The sequence below is a fragment of the Podarcis pityusensis genome (genome assembly GCF_964106645.2).
Source record: "Podarcis pityusensis genome assembly, chromosome: 8".
NCBI classification, from domain to species: Eukaryota; Metazoa; Chordata; class Lepidosauria; order Squamata; family Lacertidae; genus Podarcis; species Podarcis pityusensis.
In genome coordinates, this window is record NC_138033.1 from 12,244,919 (window position 1) to 12,269,747 (window position 24,829).

Here is a 24,829-nt window from a genome sequence, read left to right on the forward strand (position 1 = left end):
AGTAGATAAATAGGTACCACTCTATATCGGGAAGGGAAATGGCGTTTCCATGTGCTGCGCTGGTGCTGGCTCGCCAGCCGCAGCTTCGTCACGCTGGCCACGTGACCCGGAAGTGTCTGCGGACGACGCCGGCTCACTGCCTCTAGAGCGAGATGAGCACGCAACCCTAGAGTCGGACACGACTGGCCAGTACGGGCAGGGGTACCTTTACCTTTACCTTTATAACTCCCTCCAAGGTATTTCTTAAAAAATCATTTAACCACATCAGTTAAGAAACATGGATACTTATGCTATAATGTTATTGTTTTAGTTAAATAAATTGATTAAATTGTTATTAATGAAATGATTATTTTTTCCTTCCAATAAAGTACAGCAGAAAAGTTGTCCAAATATAAACAGTTAATTTATTAAACCTCACAAAAATTTCATAATTATCTGTCAATGTATTTCTAATAGTATAACCTTGCTGGTCATTTTTCACTTGGCCTGGGAGATGGGAACCTGACAGACTCCAACTACAAAAGCTTGTAGGTTATTGTATGCATACTTTACCCTAGTATGTGCATTTGTCTATAGATTACATGGCTGGACAACTGAATTGCAAAAATGGGAGAAGGGCAGATTCTGAAGGATGGCTTTGTTTTGCTCTGCCAATTGAGTAAACACACCTTTAAATATGAACTGACTTGAATTTCTTCCCTGCTCCTATAGGAAATGCAGAACCTAGAACACTACTTTATGAAAGGTCATGTTCCCTCGCTTGTGGCTAAGATATGGCCTTAGAAAGTGAGTCAGGGGGTTTACGTTTTGGTAATCAAAGAGGCTGAAAGTTCTTCTCACTTACACATTTTGCCTTCTCCACTGGCAGACAAGCAGGACTGGTCACTGGAATCGTCACACTCCTCAGTGGTGGCATTTCTGCAATCTTTTCCTTCATTGAAACAAGACTCACATATCAGAGATGCCACTGCAGACAGGGGGAAAATGGGTTTAGAAAACATTAGTAAATGTGTAGGAGGAATAGGTCTGCGTCAAGGTACATGAACACAACACTTTTTGCTACAAACTTCATCTTACTAGAGGCAGCAAAGGTCACTGACTGGGATAGCTTCAAAAGCGGACTAGATACATACATGGTTACCATCCTCAATTGATATATTTTTTCTGCAATATTGTAGGCACTATTTGTCTGAATACTAGTTACTTGAATCTACATAAAGTGAGCTGTTGCACTCAGATCTTTCTTAGGGGCTTCCCATAGGACCCATGGGAAGAACAAGAGGCTAGACTAGATGGACCATTGTTCAGCTACATAATGCTTTCTATATATATTCCTTCTGTAGTTCTTAAACTCTGTGAATAGGGGTGGGCCTTGCATAGACCAGAGAATGATTGTAGAAAATGACTCCGGCAGTCTGAGGGAGAGGACCAGTAGAGAAGGTGTGGGGAAACCTTTAACCCTCCCGAAGTTGTTGTACTACAACTCCATCAGCACCAGCAAACATGACGGACTCTGGTAAGCACATCTGGTACCCCTGTGACCTGACTCCACTCAGAGATTGGGGTGGCATTTAACACCAGGAAACTTAAAGTTTGCATGGGGGGGGGGGGGCAGGGTAATTCCGCTCCAAAATATGAGAAGAATAGTGCCTATACATTGTCTCCTATCATAAACTTCTACAAATGCAAGAAACTTACTCTTTGCTTTAAATATGAGCTAGGATTCTGGTTCATCGAAGAGTGAACTACTGCCTTTCTCGCTCCCCCAATGTACTTGGGGATGCCACAGCTCTCTGTACGCATTTGGTTAAATAAAAATTGAATATTGGTAACAAAACAATATAGCATTGAGGATCCTTTGTAATCCGGCCTTGTGCTTTATTCCTCTCCCTTTCAAAGGAACCACAAGTCCTGGTTCCTTCCTCATCCTGCTTTAATTGCTGACCCCCCCCACCTCGTTCCTTCCTGGAAACATGACGAACAGCCCAGCGGCTGTGGTTCTGCTCACCTGGAGGAAGCAGGGCCAAGAGGAGGCAGGAGATCAGGAGTGTCTTAATCATTCTAGAGAGCTGAAAAGGCAGGAAGGAGTTCGAGAACAGCACTGGGCCAAGCAAGGAACTGATGCATGAAGAGGCTTAGTTGGAGGAATTTATAGTGGATTGCAAGGAGTACTTTGCCAGCACTCAGGAACAATGGATTCAGGACAGTGTCATAAATTGCTAGAATTCTAATTATGCTATACCATAATGTAAAGCACAGTGTTGAAAACCAATTAAATCTCTTCCCCCTTCCAATAACTCCAAGGACACGTCCCTCCTAATCTGTGCCAGCCTCAATTTCTCAAGCCTGGATGTGGGGAAATGGGTCCCATCAGGTTACAGCACTGAAATTGGATTAGGCATCTGGAAGCCAAGGCAGTTTCCCTGACAGTATGAACTTTTTTGAAAGGGGGACAAATGTCTGTCCACAGTTTCCTTTGTGGTACAGTAATAAAATGCACAGTGACCCGGATCCCCTCCCTCCCATTAAATGCACTTGTTTGGGGTAAAGAATTGGTCCACTTGCTCTTTAAAATAAGTTGATTAGAGTTAAGAGAGTCCCATGGACTGCAAAAAGATCAAACCTATCCATTCTGAAGAAATCAGCCCTGAGTGCTCACTGGAAGGACAGATCCTGAAGCTGAGGCTCCGATACTTTGGCCACCTCATGAGAAGAGAAGACTCCCTGGAATAGACCCTGATGCTGGGAAAGATTGAGGGCAGGAGAAGGGTACGACAGAAGACGAGATTGTTGGACAGTGTTCTCGAAGCCATTAACATGAATTTGACCAAACTGTGGGAGGCAGTGGGTGACAGGAGTGCCTGGGGTGCTCTGGTCCAGGGGTTCACGAAGAGTCAGACACGACTAAACGACTAAACAACAACAGAGTTAAGAGCAGGTGGGGGGATTGCAGGTCTGTGTCCAGAGGAGATTGCAGATTTAAGGGACTATCTTTTACTGGGGTTGGATATACACAAGCACAGCTCCACGTCCTTTGCTTTGGTTTCTCTTGTGATGCTGATGAAACTCAAAGACATCGTGAATGATGTGGATTTGGCATTTGGACAATGAGAGATGGAGAGTGGCAGCACCACAGATGTCCTGGGAGAGTTTTCTTGCTGCAAAGTTAGTACAGTGGTACCTTGGGTTACAGATGCTTCAGGTTACAGACTCTGCTAACACAGAAATAGTACATCGGGTTAAGAACTTTGCTTCAGGATGAGAACAAAAATCAGGCGGCAGCAGCTCGGTGGCAGAGGGAGGCCCCATTAGCAAAAGTGGTACCTCAGGTTAAGAACAGTTTCTGGTCAAGAACGGACCTCCGGAATGAATTAAGTTCTTAACCAGAGGTACTACTGTATACTATATCCAATTGCTGACACAGCTTAATTAACACAACTTAACAGCATCTGCTATACTGTTTCACAGCTGTAAAACTAGGTCATGATATTTACTCTGGCCTTTAAAGAGATACACATCTTGTAAAACAATAAGGAACCTTAATATTTAAATAAACCACTCAACACAAAGAGGTTAGCTCAAATGTATAAGAATGTACCTAATAAGTGTTGGAAATGTAAATATTGCAAGGGGTCATTCTGTCACATGGGGTGGACCTGCAAGGAGGGTAAGGTCTTTTTGGACATGTTATATAATGATTTTTAAAAAATCAAAAATCAGACTGATTTTTCCAAGAGTCCAGAACCCTTCTGGCTGGGGATATTGATGAGCAAAATTCCAAATCAAGGGATCTTTATGCTCACAGGTGGAAAGTTGTGAGACTACCCTGAAGTAAGTTCTTAACCTGAGGTACCACTGTGTTATGTATATATTTGTGTAATATATAATGCTGCTACATAATTTACTGTAAGCTTAGATTCTTCACATTGTTTCTTCTAAGAAGAATGGGACTCCCAGATGTTGGTAATCACAATGGAGGGGGTGGTGAGAGTGACATTGGGCTCATGTCCTCTTCCTTCACCATCTTCTTCTTCATATTATAAGAGGGAATTATTATAAGATGATGTACCGATGTTATTTCACTCTGAAGAGCTTAGATCGAATATATAAGAATATACCAAAAAAATGTTGGAAATGTAAGAATTGCATGGGGCCATTCTGTCACATGTGGTAGACCTGTAGGAAGGCTAAGGGTTTTGGGGGTATGATATATAATATGGGGAGGGGGGGGGGAAATCAAACTGACTTTTCCAAGAGTCCAGAACCCTTCTGGCTGGTGTTATTGGTCAGCAAAATTCCAAACTCTGTTTATGTATGCAGCTACAGTGGCAAGGGATCTTTATGCTCAGAGGTGTAAAGTTGTGAGAATACCCTGAAAGGAAGAATGGATGGTGAAAGCCTTAGAATATGCAGAGATGGCAAAGGTTACAGCAGGAGAGGCTGATAAAACTGAGGCCCTTCCCCACATAATGCATTGCATCTGAGGGTCAAGCAGAGGGCAAGGCCTCCCTGGGCGGCATGGAGGGGGGAGTGCAAAGAGTCTAGATTTCCCTTCTACCCCAAAAATCTTTTATGTTTGTGTCCAATGTTGCCACTTTCTAAAATTTATTTATTGGTGCATGCTTTTCTCTCGTAAATGTACCAAACATGAAATAAAATAAAACTGGGATAATGGGGTATTCTCAGGTCAGTGGAGGATGTACGTGCTGTGTCCTGTTCGTGATGTGGTTGTGGAACTTGCCATTCTTCTGATAGAAAATGCTGTGTGGGGGCATGGGGTGGGGGACAAAAATGGGGTGTGTGTCAGTTGTGGGGAGTGAGAAATGTCCATGTTTTCATCTGAGGAATGTTGGAGGGTATGCAGTGGGTGTTGAACATCAATATGAAGCTGTTGGGAAGAGTCAACTGGAGTTTTGGCGTGAAACTCTGGATTGGTTCTTGGATGCCATGGTGCATGACAGCCAACAAACTGAGCTTGAACCATGACAAACTGGAGGCCTTATGAATGAGTGATTTCTGGGTCTTGGAGATAGGTCAATTGCTTGGGAGCCTGGACACAGTGGTTCATGCACTGGTAACTTCAAGACTTGATTGTGGCAGCATGCAGTCTTTGTATCAGGTCCAGAAGCTGCAGCTATTGCAGAACACAACAGCCAGAGTGCTCATACCAGCAGACTACTGCTGGAGTTTTGGCGTGAAACTCTGGATTGGTTCTTGGATGCCATGGTGCATGACAGCCAACAAACTGAGCTAGAACCGTGAAAAACTGTAGGCCTTATGAATGACCGCTCCCCGCTTAAAACGGGGGGGCGCCCTTTGCGTGGACGCGCGCAGCCCCTAGATCTGGAGTGACTCCAACAGCATAGGCTTGGTTTGCCTTCCCTCAGGTGGGATACCTGGAGGTCTCCGCCTACCTCAGTCAGTTGTCCAATCCCACCTGGGGGAAGCGTTGCCAAGGAGACCAGGCCAGGTAGGGGAGGGATTACCTGCCCACACAATAGAGGGAGGATCTTACCTGGGAATCCTCACTTGGCTCCAGAGCTTCTCCCACCCTACCCACCCTCAGTTAATGTCTTATTTGCAGGTTAACTTTTCTTCACAGGTTTTGCAGGTTAACTTTTCTTCGCAGGTATGCGGGCGCTGCTAGGTTAAGGTCGCTGTTAAAGGGCCGGAAAGGAATTTCCCTGCATTGGCAGGTTTCGCCTTTCCTGTAGCAAAACGTCACAACTTTGGCGGTATCAGGCCTTGGGCAGAATCCTTTAGTCCATCTTCCTCTTTGCAGCAGCGATACCAGGGTTCCCCGTTAAAGGGGTTTCTGAAGGGAGGCTTTGACCGTACGCCGAAAGGTCGTCATTGCTCTCCCCTGCGGTGGCGGCGTAACGGGGGCGGCTATCTCTGCTTGAACATATGTTCTCCAGAGGCGGCCCATCCCCCCCCCCACACTGGATAACCCTGATGCTCCCTAGGTTCCCGGCTGGGGACTGGGGAGGGAGAACGCCCAATGCCTGAGCCAAGGTCTACCCACATTTGAAATTTAATAAAGTTGTGGCCAATTTAATCCCATAGCACGTTGTCATGAGTCGTTATTCCACATGACGGGGGGACCGCGCGGGATCTGGGGACTCCGCCTGTCCACGCAATGAGTGATTTCTGGGTCAATTGCTTAGCAGCCTGGACACAGTGGTTCATGCACTGGTAACTTCAAGACTTGATTATGCCAGCATGCAGTGGGACAGTGGGACTGTCTTTGTATCAGGTCCAGAAGCTGCAGCTATTGCAGAACACAACAGCCAGAGTGCTCATAGCAGCAGACTACTGCCTATGTGTCACTCTGTTGCTGAGACAGTGGCACTGGTTGCCAATTTGCTGCCACGTCACATTCAAGGTGCTTATGTTTATTTCCACTGATCCCTGAGCAATGTGAGCCAAAAGTGCCTTGAGGAATGCACAAACCCTTATGCTACACCTCAAGCAGTGAGATCCTTTCACTGGGGCAATTCTTGTAGCTCCCTACACACCTGAGGTTTAGTCAGCTTTCAATTCACAGGAAGCCTTTAGTGCAACAGGAGAGAGAAAAGCTTTTATTCCTTTCTCACAGTACTAGAATTTGTGGGCAGCCAAGGACAGTGAATGTTGGAAGCTTTGAGAAAGATGGAAGAAAGTACAGTGGTACCTCTGGTTACGAATGGGATCTGTTCCGGAGGCCTGGCCGTATCCCGAAATCTTCATAACCTGAGGCGCCTGTTCTCCTCATGTGTGCAGCGCCGTGGAGCACTTCTGCGCATTCGTGAGGTGCGTAGAGCGCTTTTGCGTGAGCTCGAGTGGCAAACCCACTTCCTGGTTTGCTACGTCCTCAACCCAAAAGTTATGTTACCCAAAGGCCATGTCCAGTCCTGCTTTGAGGCTTTGCACAGGCATCTTGCTAGCCATTGGGACAACAGAGTTCTGGAACAGCTGGACTGGTTCAGCAGGCTGATGCAAGCTGTGCCAGTTGAAGCTTGTGAGAAATCTAACATTAGCCCAAATTTTGATTGCCTCAAAGTGGTGTTCACCCAGTGTACCTGCTGAAGACAAGGGGATTCACAATGTACCTGCTGAAGAAACATGGTTTCACAATTTCTTTCTAAAATCACCAAGCTGTTCATTTGGCTGAGTAAGGGAAGCCAAAGGAGAGAGAAAATTGGGAAACTCTGGAGGCCTTGAGTGATCTATACCAGGAGTGGGGAACCGCTGACCTGGGGGCCAAATGCAGCCACTGCGTGCCCCTCCACAGGGCCTAGGAGATGGGGAGGGGGGGAAGGTAGTACTGTTAGGATATTTCCGTTCCACCTTAAAAAGGGAGCAGGTTGTTGTGTCTCAGCCTGCGCACTTCTGGCTCACAGGAAGTTTCTGTTTTTGTATATAGCTGTTGTTTTTCTCTCTGTGCCTGGACACGCAGGCAGGCAGTCATGTTTATCTTTGTTCTGACCAACACTGAATAAAGTTGTAAATATGCTCTCCTGAGTGCATCTTTCGTTGTGCGAACTCTGCAAAGGGCGTGCACCGGTCCTTGGAATGTGGACAGCTGTTTCTGAGGCTTGTGTCGCTAATTGACTGATACTGTTCTACGGGAGATTGATGGATCATCCAGAATCGACGTGGAGGCATGATGGCCTTTGTCTCCCTGGCAGTATCCCAACAACAGGTTATGGGCCCAGACTCACGGCACTTACAGGAGAGTAAGACTGCGAAAGACTGTGAGGTATGTGGGGGAAAGCGAAATCAAGGCTTTTCTGCTGCCGCGGCAGAGTCTTTGAAGTCCGGCAGGCTAATTAGCCTGGAAGATGAGCCAAGCAGGCCTCAAGATTTATGAGTTGCCGAGATAAGGAGGCAGGAGACTCACGGCTCAAGTAAAGAGCCGTTCTTCTGTTTGGGATCACAAGGGGGACATCAGAAAATGTAAGACTACATAGAATGCCACGAGGCCTCTTCCTCCCTCTGCTTCCTCTTCTGTCATCATGCCCCTGCTTACTTGTCCCCATGGAAACAGAGAGTTGGCGCTGAAGTCCTGGTGAAACATAGCGTGACTGGGCATGGTGAGAGGTGAATGAGAAGGCGGACTTTCCTTGCCTCTCCTGTGGATGATGTGCTCTGCCTTCTGAGGGGACTGCCACCCGCCTGTGAAGTGTGGGATATTTACCATGCAGCGAAACCAACACTGCATGTTTGCTAGACAGGCAAATGACAGGAGCTGAAGCCCTCTGAGTATTTTCCTGTATGGTTCCTAGAAGGAACTCTGAAAGACACTCCCACTGTGCCCCGTTTGTTGAGGGTGTGGGCACTTCCTCTTCCTTTTTGCTCTCTCATCATCATTCTTCCAGCAATGTAGAACCATGTGCTTGTATGAGCTCCAAAGCTCAGACTCCATCATAAGCTTGACCAAAGTATGTCTTTGTAACTGGATCATCATTTTAAGCCCCTCTGGACAAAGCTGCTGTATCTGTTACTCTTCAAGAAGTATTCTGAATGAGGATATGTTATCTTTACCTTTTTCAAGCAAGAATCTGTGTGATTATTGTTTTAAGGGGGGGGGGGAGGAAAGACTTTTTAAGCATCAAGGGGATACACTCTGCTGAACTTACAAACATGAGGAAGGGAGGATAATATCTAATAAATACAACTTTTCCAAGCATCAATACGCTTCTCTACTTGAAGGGCAGCAGGTGATGGCATGATGTGATGTCATACCATCATGTTGTGCTTGTGTGTGGTGGGCACCCACATACTGGGACTCAGGTTGGTGCCTCTGGTCACAGGTGTCTCCTCCTCCTGCAACAGGCTACTCCCCTTCTCCCCCCTCCCCCCAAAAATAAAATCCCCGGAGGGGCATGAAAAGGGCAGAGGAGAGATCAGCTGCACACAGTCTCAGTCATGGAAAAAGCCCTGGAGAGGAGACTTAGACAGATGCGAGGTGTTTGTTAATCTTTCGTCTTGGCAACTGATTTCATGGAGTAAAACCCACGGGAAATGAGCTGTTGTGCTCATGAGTCCTGACACTCTGTGAAAATTGTGTTTTTACTAAGAAAGAGTTAACTCAAACTTTTGTGGAACCAGAAGAAACCAGAGTCCCCCTAAAAAATGGACGCAAAGCTAGCTAGCTCTCTTTAACTGTGAGACCGAATTGTCTGCCTCAACATTCAGTCTGAGCTGTTACATGACTGAAATGTGTCCCAGTATAGGACTGTGATTGATTAATCTCCCTCAGGAATTTCAAAACGACCCTGTAAGACGTATCTGAATTTGTACAAGAGGGACAGGCCACAACAAACTTTAAAGTAAATACCTTAGAATATTTACATGGTTTTGCAGAAGAGAATATGCTGTACTCATTGATTGATTCTTAAAAAATTACTGAAGTATTAACTTTGGTGGGGGTTGCGCAGCACATCTGCTATGGCACTCCCCATTTTACCTCTAGTGGTGAAATGGGATATACAGTGGTACCTCAGGTTACATATGCTTCAGGTTACATATGCTTCAGGTTACAGACTCTGCTAACCCAGAAATAGTACCTCCGGTTAAGAACATTGCTTCAGGATGAGAAAAGAAATCGCCTGGCAGTAGCGCGGCAGCAGCGGGAGGCCCCATTAGCTAAAGTGGTGCTTCAGGTTAAAAACAGTTTCAGGTTAAGAACGGACCTCCGGAACGAATTAAGTAGGTAACCAGAGGTACTACTGTACCACTCTTGACAGCAAGGCAGCCCAATGTCTTGCATTCTTCTTCTCCATTTCTTGTTTCTCCCCATTTTACCTTAAGTGGAGAAATGGGATGCACCAAAGTCGACTAATTATTGATTAAAATTGGACCTGAAAGTCTGGCCAGGGATTTCACCCCTGCTCGCTGCCAACGCTATCTCCCATCTCCAAGCACTACAGTGGTACCTTGGGTTATATACGCTTCAGGTTACATACGCTTCAGGTTACAGACTCCGCTAACCCAGAAATAGTCCCTTGGGTTAAGAACTTTGCTTCAGGATGAGAACAGAAATCGTGCTCTGGTGGCGCGGCGGCAGCAGCAGCAGGAGACCCCATTAGCTAAAGTGGTGCTTCAGGTTAAGAACAGTTTCAGGTTAAGTATGGACCCCAGAATGAATTAAGTACTTAACCTGAGGTACCACTGTATTATTTTCCCCAACAAATGTTGCATTTGGTAAAATAACACAACACACATTATTAACCATATATATTTATTTTCGACATGATTTAATTATTTCATTTGCACATGAAAGTCAAATACAGCCTGTCTTTGAGGAGGAGCTTCTAGACTTCTAGAAAGAAAGCCTGGGAGTCCTCAGGATGAGACCATCCCTTCTTCAACCACTAGGCTGTGCGGTGGTGTCTTCTGTGGCATCCTCGTTCATTGCTTCAGAGCACTCTAATTGAGTGATCTTAAATCCCGATGATTCAAGATCAGTCTCCAGCAACCCCTGATTGTATTCACACGTACTACTTGTTGCACAGCCTCGGACAGCGCCCATCAGGGTGCTTCCTCCTGTTGGGAAAAAAACCACACACATATTTTTGGAATCCAAAACCCTCTCCCTCAAACAGAAGGGTGGGCAACTTTTTTCAGACCAAGAGCTGTTTTCCAGTCTGGGTGACCTTCTGGGAGGTCCACAGGCCAATGGAAACATATGTAAAATTAACCTTTACACGGCAGGCTATTTTATACATACATTCAAACCCCCCTCTCCGTCCTCCCTCCAGGTAACCAAGAGTTCAGGGGCAACAATCCAGCCAGGCCAAAGCATACAGGTAGGCTATGAAGTGGGGCTTGTGAGGGGTGTGGCCTAGGGAGAGGAGGTATGGCTAAGTAGGATCCAAAGGGCCAGAGAGAAAAAGTCCAAGAGGAATGCCTTTGGCCCCTGGGCCTGTGGGTCTCCATCCTGCCCCCCCTCCAATTTAAAGTACAAATTTTAAGATGTATTTTTATTTAACAAAATCTATATACTGCTTGTTTGCAGTAAAAACTGCTAGGGGTTTGCAAGAAATATTTATATGAGCAGTTAAAACCATTAAAACATTTAAAACTCATTGGAATGAACAGCAAAAGGGAATAGAGAATGTGCCTATCTGAATGGGTTTTTAAGGTGTTGCTGGGGAAAAAATGGAATAAACTGGCGCAGGGTTCCAGACAAGAACCGCAGAAATCACTAGCCCTTCCCTGTATTCTCCTCCTCCTCCCACCTCCCTGTGCACACATCCCTCCTCCTTGGGCTCTTGCCCATCCCACACACTCTGTGAAGGCAACGTGGGTCTCCTAATAAATTTCAGCACCCTTAATAAACAAAGTATCCTAGTGTCTTTTAGGGGAAGCCATGACTGCTCAAACTGGCATGATACTGCTTTAAATGCATAGTACAGATGGGGCCCTAGCTGCACTCCACCATACAAGACTCACCGAACTTCATGCGACCCCCAATGTAGAAGCATTGATCCTCCTCATTTCTGCAGCTGACGGTCTTCAAGCCCTCGCAATCATCTGACAAGGTGGAGAAGCAACTCGGGCACTTCAGCCCATTGGGCTCCCTTGTCTCACTCTCAGGCACTGGAAAACAATCACCACACCACACCAACATTGCAGTTAGTCAATGTATTTCTTTTGCAGATGCAAACCACAATGTACTGTATATGAGGGGTGGGAATTGTACTCCTTCCAAGATGGATGCCTACCACCTTCCAGCACTTCTCCAAGCAGAGTGCTTCAGCCATGCTCCATTCATCCAGGGCTACATTAAGGCATGGTGCAAGAGATTTCTGACTCGGGCCACATTCACAGCATACATTTCAAGCACAGGGATACCACTTTAAGCAATTGGGCTTAGCACTGAGCAGCATTGGGGGGCATTCTGAGAGACAAAATGGCAGCCACAGAAGCACACAAACGATGATAAAATTCTACAAAATGGCCCTCTTCCTGAGAGCGGGAAAGAGAAAGAAAGCTCTTAGTAGTTTTATCCTTAAAAAATCACTTCTGGAAAACATGTGCTTAGTTTTGGTAAAATCATGATTTCACCTAAGAAAAAATGCCAGCTAATAAGAGCTATTTTTTTGCTGATCCATAGCTCTGTGAAGGGAATAGAAGTTTTCCAATTAACTCTCAACACCCTTAAAAATCTACCACTCCCAGAATTCTTTGTCCTAGTGTTGTTATAGTGTTTACAATAAAAACTTACACAAGGGTGTTGGGAATGCTAAGGAGAACTACAAAGTGGTGCCTCCTCCCACCAAGGAAGGAGGGGTGAGTGAAGGTCTACATCAGGTACACGGGAATGTGAACATCTACATCAGAAACAAGGGTGGGAGGAGACCAGACTTATTTCACACGGGTGTTTGAGGCTAAAATGGAGAGCGTGAGGGCTCTTTGGAGGAAAGAGTAGGGATGTAAGTATCAGAAGCTGCTGCAGGAGAGGGACTGTGAGTAGCATCACGCAAGGAATGTTTCTAGGACTAAGGTAAAACTGTGAAGCTCCCTTATAATTTTTCCTCATGGATGCTGCATGCTGTTCAATTAATCTTGTTATTGATACATGGTTTTTGGTTTTGTTGTATCTGCAGTCTTTCTTTTACTATGCTACGTTGTTAAATAATGCAAAGATCCTTTTAGAAAGCCCTGTTCTGTGGCGAAGGCAGGAGCCCATGTTGCGGATGTTTGTAGGAGGGCTGGCCAATCCAGAGGTATCATACTGCTTTCTCACTCGCTGGATCATCACCTTGTTGTGGTGAGTTGGTTTGCACGTTCCTATGACTTGAGTGAGCGAAGCCGTCGGGAATCTCGTACTCCCAGCAGGGTCACCCAAGGCAGTAAGGTCAAAGGAAAGGAGCTAGAGAAAGAATGATCCCCAAAAGTCCTCAATGGCAGAACAGGCTGATGATTACAAGCGGTATGTTAGAACAGCTGTGAAGACAGATGAAGGCTGCAGCAGATAGGAATTTACCGGTTCATTGTGACTACTCATGCCATCGGAACAGAGCCCTACTGCGAAGATTGTGCCTTGGTCAGCATGCACTGATCTACACACATAAAACAAATTCACACACAGGCGTCTTCCAAAAACCCATCCGAAACCCAAAAAGTCCCATGGCGATTGGCAAATGGTAATGGGGCAGGATCGTGAAATGTGGAAGTCCTTAGTCATGAACCAGCACATGGGCAGTGGATACAGATTCAGTCGTTCTGACTCAAGGAATGAGGCAGTTGAGCAGAAGGAAAAGGAGGCTACACTTTCTTCTGTAACAAGAACATCTGATACATGGGGTAGGCTTAGCTATCAAAAATGATCTTGTGAAGCTCCTGTCAGAAGTCTCTAATGGTAATGTGATGGGACGATGAGCTGCTTGTGTGTAAAATCCTAGTCCCTCAGAGTTTGGTCAAGTTTGCAAACCTCTGTCTGTAACGGAGCCCCTTAAACATGGCTCCGTCAGTCGCTGGCAGATTCCGACAGTGGTTGCTTTCGGAATCGCTTCCAACATAAAAGCTCCTTAACGGAAACACGTCTTCTGGACTCTCTGCGTGACAGTTTCCGGCGAGGAGTGGGTGTCCCTACAGGAGGTCCTGAAACCTCCCCACTGTTTTCGCTGGAAGTGTCTCTGAGCCATCCCTCCAGCTCCCTTTCCCTCAGCCCAGCTCCTCTCCCCCTACTGGTTCCCTCTTCAGCTGCTGAGTCTCTCCCAACCTGTGTGAGCCCTTTCACTTCCCTTCCTTCCGATGGCAGTTCCCTGACATCCACCTCCCCTCCAGGGCCCCCTTCATCCCCTCTCGCCCCCTCCTCTACGGGCGGTGAGGAGGCAAAACCCCGGAATGAACTTCCTTCATCTTCCGATGTCCCGAACACTTCTCTCCACCTGTTGCGGTTCCTGGTCTCGAAGTACTCCTCCTCCTCAGAGTCCATCTCCCCTTCCCCTTCCGATTCCGAGAATCCTTCCAACTCCTCCTCCTCATCGGTGGTCCCAAAGTATTCCCTCCGGAACCTCTCCACAGGCTGAGGTTTCCTTGGGAACCTTTGATGGAACGTTTCTATCAATACCTCGTCATTGATATCTTCTGCCATTACCCAAGTGTTTTCTGACTCCGGTTCTCCTTCCCACGCTACCAAATACTCCACCTGATCCCCCTTCCATCTGGCGTCGAGGATTTCTGCCACATGGCTGCTGCATTCCCTTTCTTCTATGACCGGTCCCCGAGTGGCCATCCCTTCTCGTCCCCCCTCATACGGTGACAGTAACGACCTGTGAAATACTGGGTGCAGTTTCATGTGGTTGGGTAACCGGAGCCTGAAAGCCACTGGGTTGACCTGTTGAATGACCTCAAAGGGACCCAATCTCCTGGGTCTTAATTTCTTACAACCTCCTTTGAACGGCAACCCTTGGGTTGACAGCCACACCCTATCTCCCACCCTTATGGTTTCACCTTCCCTTCGGTTCTTGTCTGCCTGCCTCTTGTATTCTTCCTTCGCCCTTTCTAAGTTGAGTTGGAGCTGACGATGGATTGCTTCCATTTCTTCTACAAAATGCTCGGCTGCCGGGACACCCCATCTCTCCCCTTCTCCCCCTGGGAAAGCCCTGGGATGACACCCATAATTAGCCAAGAAGGGGCTCATCCCTGTGGACACATTCTCGGCATTGTTGTAGGCAAATTCCGCCAGCGCCAACTTTTCTACCCAGTCATTCTCTCTGTCATTGACATAACACCTCAGGTATTGCTGGAGGACCCCGTTTGCTCTTTCCGCCTGCCCGTTGGTTTCAGGGTGCCGGGCAGTCGAAAAGTTGACCTCCACCTGCAGTAAGCTCATGAGCTTCCTCCAGAACCTGGAAGTAAATTGTTTTCCTCGGTCTGAGACCACCCTCAATGGCACCCCGTGCAACCTAAAAATGTGTTCTACAAATAACTTCGCTGTCTCTTCCGCCGTGACTGCATGCGAGCAGGCTACAAAGTGGCACATCTTTGTTAGTAGGTCTACCACCACCATGATGGCTGTTTTCCCCTTGGACTTCGGCAGATCAGTCATAAAATCTATCGACACTGCCTCCCAAGGTCGTTCTGGGGTTGGTAAGGGTTCTAATAGCCCCGCCGGTGCCCGCCTCTCCCCTTTGGCTCGCTGGCATTGCTCACACCCTCTTACATACTCCCGTACATCTTCCCTCACCTTAGGCCACCAAAATTCCCTGGTGACCAACCACATGGTTTTGTGTTGTCCAAAATGCCCCGCCGTGGGGCTGTCGTGCAACTGCTTGAGTACCCTCCCCCTTAAGTCTCCTTCAGGGATATACAGTGCCCCTTTGTAATACAAAGCTCCATTTCTTTCCTCGAAACCCCCTGGTTCCTCTCCCTCACCCCTAAGACCTCTGAGCTTATTCTGGGCGTATTCATCATTCTCTGTTTCCTCTACCAGTTCTCTTTGTCCCACCAATGCCGCCCCACACACCCAGCGGTCCTCTGGAATGACATGTCTCTCTTCGGGTGCTCCCTCCCCCTCCAAATATTCAGGTTTGCGTGAGAGAGCGTCCGCCCTAATGTTCTCTGGGCCTGGCACGTAACAAATCTCAAAGTTAAATTTGGAGAACTCCTGGGCCCATCTCACTTGCCGTTGGTTGAGCACTCGTGCCGTCCTCCAATACTCTAGGTTCTTGTGGTCAGTGCACACTTGCACCTTATGTTGTGCGCCAATTAGCAGGTGCCTCCATCTCCGGAACGCCTCATGAATGGCTAGTAGTTCTCGGTCATACACCGTGTAGTTCCTCTCGGATTTGTTCAGCTTTCGCGAAAAAAAGGCACACGGTCTCCACTCTGACTCCTCCTTCCCTGGCTGCAGAAGCACCGCCCCAATAGCTCTGTCTGATGCGTCAGTTTCCACTCTCATCGGTTTTTGTAAATCCACATGCAGGAGTTGTTGTTCCGAGGCGAAGGCCCTTTTTAGTTCCTCAAATGCTCGCTCCGCCTCCTCAGTCCAAACGAACTTCTTCTTACTGCTGAGACAGTCCGTAATGGGCGCCGTCAGGTGGGCAAAGTTTCGGATGAACTTACGATAGAAGTTCCCAAATCCTAGGAACCTCTGCACATCCTTCCTTGTTTTGGGTGTTTTCCATTCCAGCACCGCCTGGACCTTGCCGGGATCCATGGCCAATCCCTTGTCTGACAGGCGATACCCCAGGAATTCCACCTCTTTGGTATGAAACTGACACTTCTCCAGTTTCACCCACAGCTGGTTGGCTTGCAGCCTGCTCAACACTTCTCTGACGTCTCTCACATGCTGCTCCTCATTCTCAGAATACACCAACACGTCGTCTAAGAAGGCCACACAATTCTTGTAAAGCAAAGGCCCCAGGACGTGGTTCATAAACGATTGAAAGCACGCGGAGCCTCCTTGTAGGCCGAAGGGCATAACTAAATATTCAAATGCCCCCAAAGGGGTGAACATGGTGGTTTTCCATTCATCCCCCTTCCTTATTCGTATCAGGTTGTACGCCCCCCTTAGGTCCAGTTTAGTAAAAATCTTTCCCTTCCTGACCCTTGTCAAAATGTCGTCAATCCTGGGCATAGGGAAAGCCACTGGTTCTGACACTGCATTTAAGGCCCTGAAGTCACACACAAGCCTCGGCTTGTTCGTGTTTTTTTTATCCACAAAAAACACTGGGCTGCCCCCCACCGCCCTGGACTCTCTGATGAACCCTCTCTTCAGGTTCTTGTCAATGAACTCTCTTAGCTCCTGCATCTCTCTGTCTGACATGGCGTACAGCTTGCCTACAGGGAGCTGTGCCCCAGGGAGTAAATTGATTTGACAGTCAAAGGGTCTATGCGGGGGTAATTGGTCAGCTTCCCTTTCGCTGAAGACGTCGCGGAGATCTGCGTATTGTCGTGGTACCTTCACGTTCTCCGTTACTTCAGTCCCTGCTAGGGTGGCTTGGGCCCCTGCCAAACCCTTTCCCTCTTTGCAGTGTTCTAAGCAATGTGCTGAACCAAAAGAAACCACTCTCTGATGCCAGCCCACCAGCGGATCATGTAACGCTAGCCAGCTCATCCCCAATATAATGGGAGCTCCTCCCAAGGTGGCCACATTAAACGCTATCAGTTCGGTGTGCCTTGCCACCTTCATTATCATTGGGACGGTCTGCAAGCTGACTTCTCCTCCCAACAGCTCCCTGCCATCGATCGTGGTCACCTGCAGGGGGTTGCTTAAAGGGATCGTCTGTATCTGGTGTTCAGCTGCAAACTCTTTGCTCATGAAATTGCAGGAGCTGCCTGAGTCCAACAGCGCCTTTATCTTTAAAGGGTGTCCGTTTGGCAGCTCTAGCGCCACTTCTATCACTAGGGCGGGTTTAGGAGGTTCTGGCGTGGGCACTTTCACTGCTCTTTGGCCTGGCTGCTGTGCCCCGACGGTGGCAGCCAGGCGTTGGCTTTTACTTGCTTCGGTATTTCTTCCTCTCTTCCCTCCACAGCTCCTACCATCCCTTGCCATTCCTTCCTCTGGGGGCAGACTCTGGCAAAGTGACCTGGCTGTTGGCAGAGATAGCATTTCCGGGCGCCTTTTCCCTCCTTCTTTCCCCCCTCACTGGGCTTTGAAACTGTGCGCGCGCGCGCTGTTCCGATTTCCATCGGCTCTGCCGGCGGGAAAGTTGGCTCTGGAATGTCTGGAATGCGGAACTCCTTCCAACGTTCCCCCTTCCCTTCCCGCCTCTCCAATGCTCTCGCCTCCTGGCGCGCTCCTATGGTCAGCGCTGATTTGGTCAGCTGGTCCATAGACTCCGCCCTGGGCGCCCGGGAAAGTTCGTCTTTCACAGCCGGAGAAAGCCCTTCTTCAAAGAGCATTTGAATGGGTTCCGCCGATAGATCCCACCCCAATTTATGGATCAACATGGTGAACTCAGTCCAGTACTCACGGACAGATCGGCTCCCCTGTTTGCAAGCCATTAACTGTCTGCGGACCACTCCCTGTTCAATATCGCTGGAAAACATCAGATCCATGGCGCGAAAGAACTTCATCGTGTCCTTTAGGACGTCACTATTCGCTGCCATCAGGGGTCTAACCCAGTCTCTCGCCCCCTTTTCAAGATGCCCAATCACGAAAGCCACTCGTGATTCCTCGTCAGGGAATTCATCAAACTGCAGATTGAGGGCATATTGCATCTCTGTCCGAAAGCCATGATAGTCTTTGGGCTCCCCCCCCAAACTTCTGCACCAATCCTGGTACCTTTCTGACGAGCTGGGTGTCTTTCCCCTTTTTGTCTGCATCCTGAGCCCTCCTCTCCTCAAGCCTCGCCGTCTGCAGTGCTAGCTGGACCTCCAACACCCGGTACCTTTCTTCCAGGCTTGGACCCGCTCCAGCTCCTGCTTCTCCGGTTCCGGCTGGGTTGCTCATGATGCCTTCTCCTGCACAAGCTGCTCACGAAGACTGTCGGAATGCTGTGATGGGACGATGAGCTGCTTGTGTGTAAAATCCTAGTCCCTCAGAGTTTGGTCAAGTTTGCAAACCTCTGTCTGTAACGGAGCCCCTTAAACATGGCTCCGTCAGTCGCTGGCAGATTCCGACAGTGGTTGCTTTCGGAATCGCTTCCAACATAAAAGCTCCTTAACGGAAACACGTCTTCTGGACTCTCTGCGTGACAGTTTCCGGCGAGGAGTGGGTGTCCCTACAGGAGGTCCTGAAACCTCCCCACTGTTTTCGCTGGAAGTGTCTCTGAGCCATCCCTCCAGCTCCCTTTCCCTCAGCCCAGCTCCTCTCCCCCTACTGGTTCCCTCTTCAGCTGCTGAGTCTCTCCCAACCTGTGTGAGCCCTTTCACTTCCCTTCCTTCCGATGGCAGTTCCCTGACAGGTAATAATGAGTGACTCTCAACCTCTCAAATAAAGCTCACCAAAAACCAACAGGCTACCATTATAAGCACTTATGCACCAACGCTGCATGCTGATGAAGGCATTAAAGAAAAATTTTACTCTCAGAAACTATAAGGAAAATAAACTCATCCTCCTGGGTGATTTTAATGCAGGGGTTGGGCGAGATTTCGATCTGTGGCCTGGGACTATTGGAAAAGAAGGAATTGAAAACAGCAACAGAACAGAATCTTACTTTTGACAATATGTGCAGTGTACAACCTTGTTATTACCAACACACTCTTTTGACAGAAAAATTAATTTTAAACTTCATGGTGGCATCCTTGATCAAACCACTGGCACCTCTTAGACTACGTCATCGTCTGTGCTAAAGATCGCCATGATGTGCTCCTTACAGGAGCTATGACAAGTACCGACAACTGCTGGACAGATCACTGACTAATACACTCCACGGTGGCTATCAAATTATACCTTAATGCCAGCTTCAAGGAAGGAAACCAAGGCACAAAATGAACACTCAAGTCCTTCAAGATCCCATTAAGTGGGATTGCTTCCAAATGACTCTTAAGGAGTCTGCTTTCAGAATTCCATGATAAGATCGATGTACACTGGATCAAGCTAAAAACATCCATTATTGCAGCCTGTGAACAAACTAATGACTACCAAACCAAGGAACACCAGGACTGGTGTGGTGTTATTCCTATCTTCCTCTGCAGTATGCAATTCATGGTAGCTCACTTAGCCAGGCTCCAGCTCAGCGCAGCTTCCAGCTTTGGGGTTCTTGGTTCAAATCCCAACTCTAGCTTCTGTCTCTAGTTTGAACAGGATGGTGATACAGGCCTGCGTCATCAGCTGGTGTACGCAAGGAGCCTAGCCGGGGCTTAAAGATGGAACCTTCGTATTAATTGTTTCAGTGAGGGCCACATTTCCTTCAGGGCAATTTTTAAAACTTTTTATTCTTTGCACCACCTGGTTCTTCTCCCTTTTGTGTAGATAGTGCTCCTCTATAGCTTAGTAATTAGGTGGCACTGGAGCCCACTGCATCGACTATATCTTTCTTAGCATTTGCTTTAACCTGAAGATATTAATTCCCTGAATGGAAACCTAAAAGAAATCAGTTCCATACAAGAAGGACAGAGGCCTGTCCCACTAAAAATATCTCTACAAATGCATCAAAGAAAATGGGTCACTCTAGGTTTGGGGGCTAGAACTCTGGGAAACCAATGAGGCAGTGAGTTGTAGTGGTTAGAGGGTTGGACTAGAATCTAGGAAACCAGGGTTCAAATTCCACTGTAGCCATGACACTTGGTGAGTGGTCTGGGGCCAGGAACCATCTCTCAGCTTAACCTATTTCACTGGATATTTTGAGGTTAAAATGGTGAGCGGGGGCTCAAGCGTTTTGGAGGAAAGCATAGGATGTAAATACCAGAAGCTGCTGCAGGAGAGGAACTGTGAGTAACATTATGGGAGGGGTGTTTCTAGGACTAAGGTAAAACTGTGATGCTCCCTTGTATTTCTTGCTAATAGATGCTGCATGTTGTTCAGGTAATCTTCTTATTGAGATTTTGGGTTTTGTTCTATTAGTTCCTGCCACCCCCATACTATGGCTCCAATGCTTCCCTGCTGATTCCCTCTGTCAGTGGCTCCTCCCTGTCCCACCAGTCTGAATCAGGTTTGAAATATTCTTTCCTAGTGTCACCCTCAGGCACCTCCTGGAGTGTCTGGCTGCCACCACTCCTCCTTGTCTAGCCAGTCCCTGACATCAGGATACTGCCAAAAACTTGTTTGTCTTTCTTTGACCTCCCTAATTACATGAGTTTTGTGAGATCATCTTTCCTGATGATGATACTTACTTTCAGGAGGTCCGCTGTTGCACATATCTGTTTTGCAGCAGGAGAGCTTGCTGTGCAAGTATATTGATGAGGTTATGGAGACACTGGAATAGTCTGCATCACACAACTCTGTATTGATGCAGGACTTGAGAACCATTGTTGACCCCAAAAGTGCTATAAAAGAAAGAATTGGAAAAGGAAATAACTAGACCTGGAGATAAGGATCCACCTTATATGGCAGCATCCAGAGGGGCAGGTGATCTGACCACCAAGAAAAGCATCGCCTAATGCTCCTGCCTTTGAAGCTGTGATGTGATCCTTGGAGGCAAGATCTGCCACCTCCTCGTCAGTTCCTCTACCCCATTTGAGCCACCCCATGTCCCTGTTGTTTGTTGCAGGGATCTTGGAGCTCCTTCCTTTTTCTTTTTTAATGTAATGTTTAATAAAATTTCTTTTTTCTTTTATAACAACCAAATAAAATGTCCTCATCACATATATGTTTGCTCAAATTGAGCACTGACTTCCGTCCCCCTCCCTGACTTCCATATGCAATCACTTTTATCTTCTCATTTCTAAATCACCCTATTTACTTTACCTCCATACTTAAAAGACTTACTTCTGATATTTATAAACAGATATCAAATCATAACCTAACAAAATATTTTAAATCAATCCTGTAAATGTTTTAAAATGTTTGTAGTGTTCATTCATATATTGTACAAATTAACTCCAGTCCTTTTCAAACACTTTGTCTTGCTGGGTTTGTATTCCCCCGGTCAGTCTCGCCAGCTCGGCATATTCAATCATCTTTGTTTGGCAGTCTTCCAACGTTGGAAGTTCTAGCTGCTTCCATTTCTGGGCTAAAAGTATCCTTTCTGCCGTGGTAGCATACATAAATATATTTATGTCTTTTGGGGAATTTCTTCACCTATTATCCCTAATAAAAAAGCCTCTAGTTTTTTTACTAAAATTATTATTGAAAATCTTTTTCAGTTCATTATATATCACATCCCAGTAAGCTTTAATCTTAGGACACATCCACCACATATGGAAGAAGTTTCCTTCCCTCTCCTTACATTTCCAACATTTCCAATATACCTTATCTTGAGCTCTATGCATTTTAGCAAATACCACCTCGGAGGCTCCGTCCGCCTCGCTGGTGCCCGTGCAGGAACACTGCCTCTTTCCTTGTGGGGTGGTCATTTGCAAAGCTCAGGTTGCAAAGCCACCCTACCTATCCCTTGCAGGTCTGCCTGCACTGCTTGGCTGCCTTCGACTGGCAGAGTGGGCTCCGTCTTTCCTCCTGTGCTGAAAAAGGCAGCCAGGTGGCAGCCAAGAGCCTGCACTCCACCCAGGCACTTGCAGCTGGGGAGGGGGAGCACTTTAACTGAGTCCCCGACCCACTATTGGCTCATGTGAGCCATTGGTGATTTGGGGTTTCTGCAAAATTGCTTGGCTGAGGCGAGGGTAGTGGTGTGCTCTTAACCCAAGCAGTTTAAGGAGGGAGGGAGGAATAACCTTTATAAGCCTCATCATGTAGCTTGTTTCTCCCACTGCCGGTACCAGAGACAGACCATGATGGTGATTTCACTCAGCGATATATCTTTAATGAAACTGATACCCGTCCTGAGTCCCTCTGCCTCCAGTTCCAGGCGGCAGCTTGTTTAGTTTTTCCTCAGTGTGCTGCGTGCTGGAGGCAGAAGGACTCGGGATAGGCAAGGTTTCCCCCACCGATTTACTGCTGAGTGAAGCTGTCATCACGGTCTGCCCCTCATACCGGTCCTGGGGCGAAATATCAATAAATCGCCCAGGCCGAATCTTCAGTCACCCTTTCTTCTGGGTCTGCAGGGTGGGGAACATTTTATGGTTTGCCTCAGGTATCCAATTGTCTTGAGCAGGCCCTGCTTGGAGCAGAAAGAGATTTATCCAGTTATATCTATTTGTTGAATGTCCAGAGGTTTCTACCACCCTTCTCCTTATTGAATGGGATCAGTTCAGGAGGCTTCATGGGAAGGGATTCATCAATGAAATAAGTTTTGTGGCTGCCCAGGTAACTGGACAGGGTGGATTAAAATAATTATAATTTTTTTAAAAATCAAAATAATCAGATTTTTAAATTTAAATCAGAATTTTTAAAATTTAAATTGGACTTTTAAAATTTAAAATGTATTTTTTTTAATAAAAAAAATGCTGTTGGTGGAAAAATCTTTCTAAAGATAGTTTTCTATTTAAGTTACATTATAGTCCAAAGGCTATCCTCATCAGGAAATAAGGATTTGTTTTAAGTTTTTCATGTGTGCTATAACTGCCTCCAAGGTATTTCTTAAAAAATCATTTAACCACATCAGTTAACAAACATGGATACATATGCTATAATGTTATTGTTTTAGTTAAATAAATTGTATAGATTGTTATCAATGAAATGATTATTTTTCTCTTTTCAGTAAAGTACAGCAGAAAAGTTATCCAAATATAAATAGTTAATTTATTAAACCTCACAAAAATTTCATAATTATCTGTGAATGTATTTCTAATAGTATAACCAAATCAGTAATTTTTGATATAATTGTAAAAACTACTCTGAAAATTTATTATTCAAAAATGCAACCTTCATCTCGTAAATATTAAGATTGTACCAGCAAGAATGAGTCTTTCTGTAAAAAAATAATAATTAAATCAAGTTTTAATGACTAGTGATTTAAATCATCATTGAAATTGATTTGATTGAAATAAACCCACCCTGTAACTTGACCAATGAGAGTCGATGCTGGAGCTAATAAAGGGAGCATTTACCACAGGCAATTAGGAAAGGGCAATATGTCAGTGTCAGTTTCTCTTGGTTTCTTATTTTAAGTTCATTTCTCCACATTTTCATATCAGTTTCCAACTCTCACCCCCATCAACATTTAGTGTGAATGTTATTTTCACTCTTAGGCCCTATCTGCAGGGTCATACTGATTTAAGCAGTTATGGTTTCCCCCATTGGGGCGGGGTGTGTGTGGGATATTTGTTGACCATATTGGCTGTGAATCCTGGCGGACTAGCTCTCTGCCTTGCAGGTCATTTTTCACTTGGCCTGGGAGATGGGAACCTGATAGACTGACTCCAACTACTCTGCCAATTGAGTAAACGCACCTTTAAATATGAACTGACTTGAATTTCTTCCCTGCTCCTACAGGCAATGCAGAACCTAGAACACTTCTTTATGAAAAGTCTTCTTCAATGGCTTGTGGCTAAGATATGGCCTTCGAAAGTGAGTCAGGGGGTGTACGTTTTGGTGATCAAAGAGGTTGAAAATTCTTCTCACTTACACAGTTTACCAACTCCACGGGCAGAGAAGCAGGACTGGTCACTGGACTCGTCACACTCCTCAATGGTGGCGTTTTTGCAATCTTTTCCTTCATTGAAACAAGACTCACATGTCAGAGATGCCACTGCAGACAGGGGGAAAATGGGTTTAGAAAACTTTAGTAACTGTGTAGGAGGAATAGGTCTGCGTCAAGGTACATGAACACAACACTTTCTGCTCCAAACGCCATCTTACGAGAGGCAGCAAAGGCTACCGACTTTGATAGCTTCAAAAGTGGACTGGATAAATTCATGTTTACCATCCTCTATTGATATATTTTTTCCTGCAACATTGGAGGCACTATTTGTCTGAATACTAGTTACTGGAAACTGCAGAAAGGGAGCTGTTGCACTCAGATCTTTCTTAGGGGCTTCCCATAGGACCCATGGCAAGAACAAGATGCTAGACTAGATGGACCATTGTTCATCTACATAATGCTTCCTATATATATTCCTTCAGTAGATCTTAAACTCTGTGAATAGGGGTGGGCCTTGTATAGACCAGAGAATGATTGTCCAAGATGGCTCCTGCAGGCTGAGGGAGAGGACCAGTAGAGAAGGTGTGGGGAAACCTTTAACCCTCCCGAGGTTGTTACACTACAACTCCCATCAGCACCAGCAAACATAACAGACTCTTGTAAGCACATCTGATACCCCTGGAACCTGACTCCACTCAGAGATTGGGGTGGTGTGTAACACCAGCAAACTAAAAGATTGCATGGGGTGGGGGCAGAATAATTCCGCTCCGAAATAAAAGGTTAACAACTTTGGTTGGCCCTTTGGT

The 24,829-nt window shown here is 46.4% G+C and overlaps 2 protein-coding genes across 3 annotated transcripts in view; both read right to left on the reverse strand.

The window, feature by feature from the left end:
- The window catches only part of LOC308483125 (phospholipase A2 inhibitor NAI-like), a gene marked incomplete at its 3' end in the record, with an annotated part of 99,619 nt that overhangs the window by 51,641 nt on the left and 23,149 nt on the right, over nucleotides 1-24,829 (reverse strand). The gene's annotated exons all lie outside the window — the stretch shown is intronic.
- Nucleotides 1-24,829, reverse strand: part of LOC308484393 (phospholipase A2 inhibitor NAI-like) — a 43,683-nt gene that overhangs the window by 6,426 nt on the left and 12,428 nt on the right. The window contains exons 1-2 of one of the 2 annotated variants that reach the window (XM_081019318.1): nucleotides 2,009-2,063; nucleotides 845-967 (exon numbers count right to left, since the gene is read on the reverse strand). In XM_081019318.1, coding sequence (XP_080875444.1) covers nucleotides 845-967; nucleotides 2,009-2,060 — 175 coding nt within the window. In that variant the 5' untranslated portion in view covers nucleotides 2,061-2,063. Of the gene's footprint in view, nucleotides 1-844; nucleotides 968-2,008; nucleotides 2,064-24,829 lie in introns of those variants that run through there. The other variant, XM_081019317.1, reaches the window with a different exon arrangement.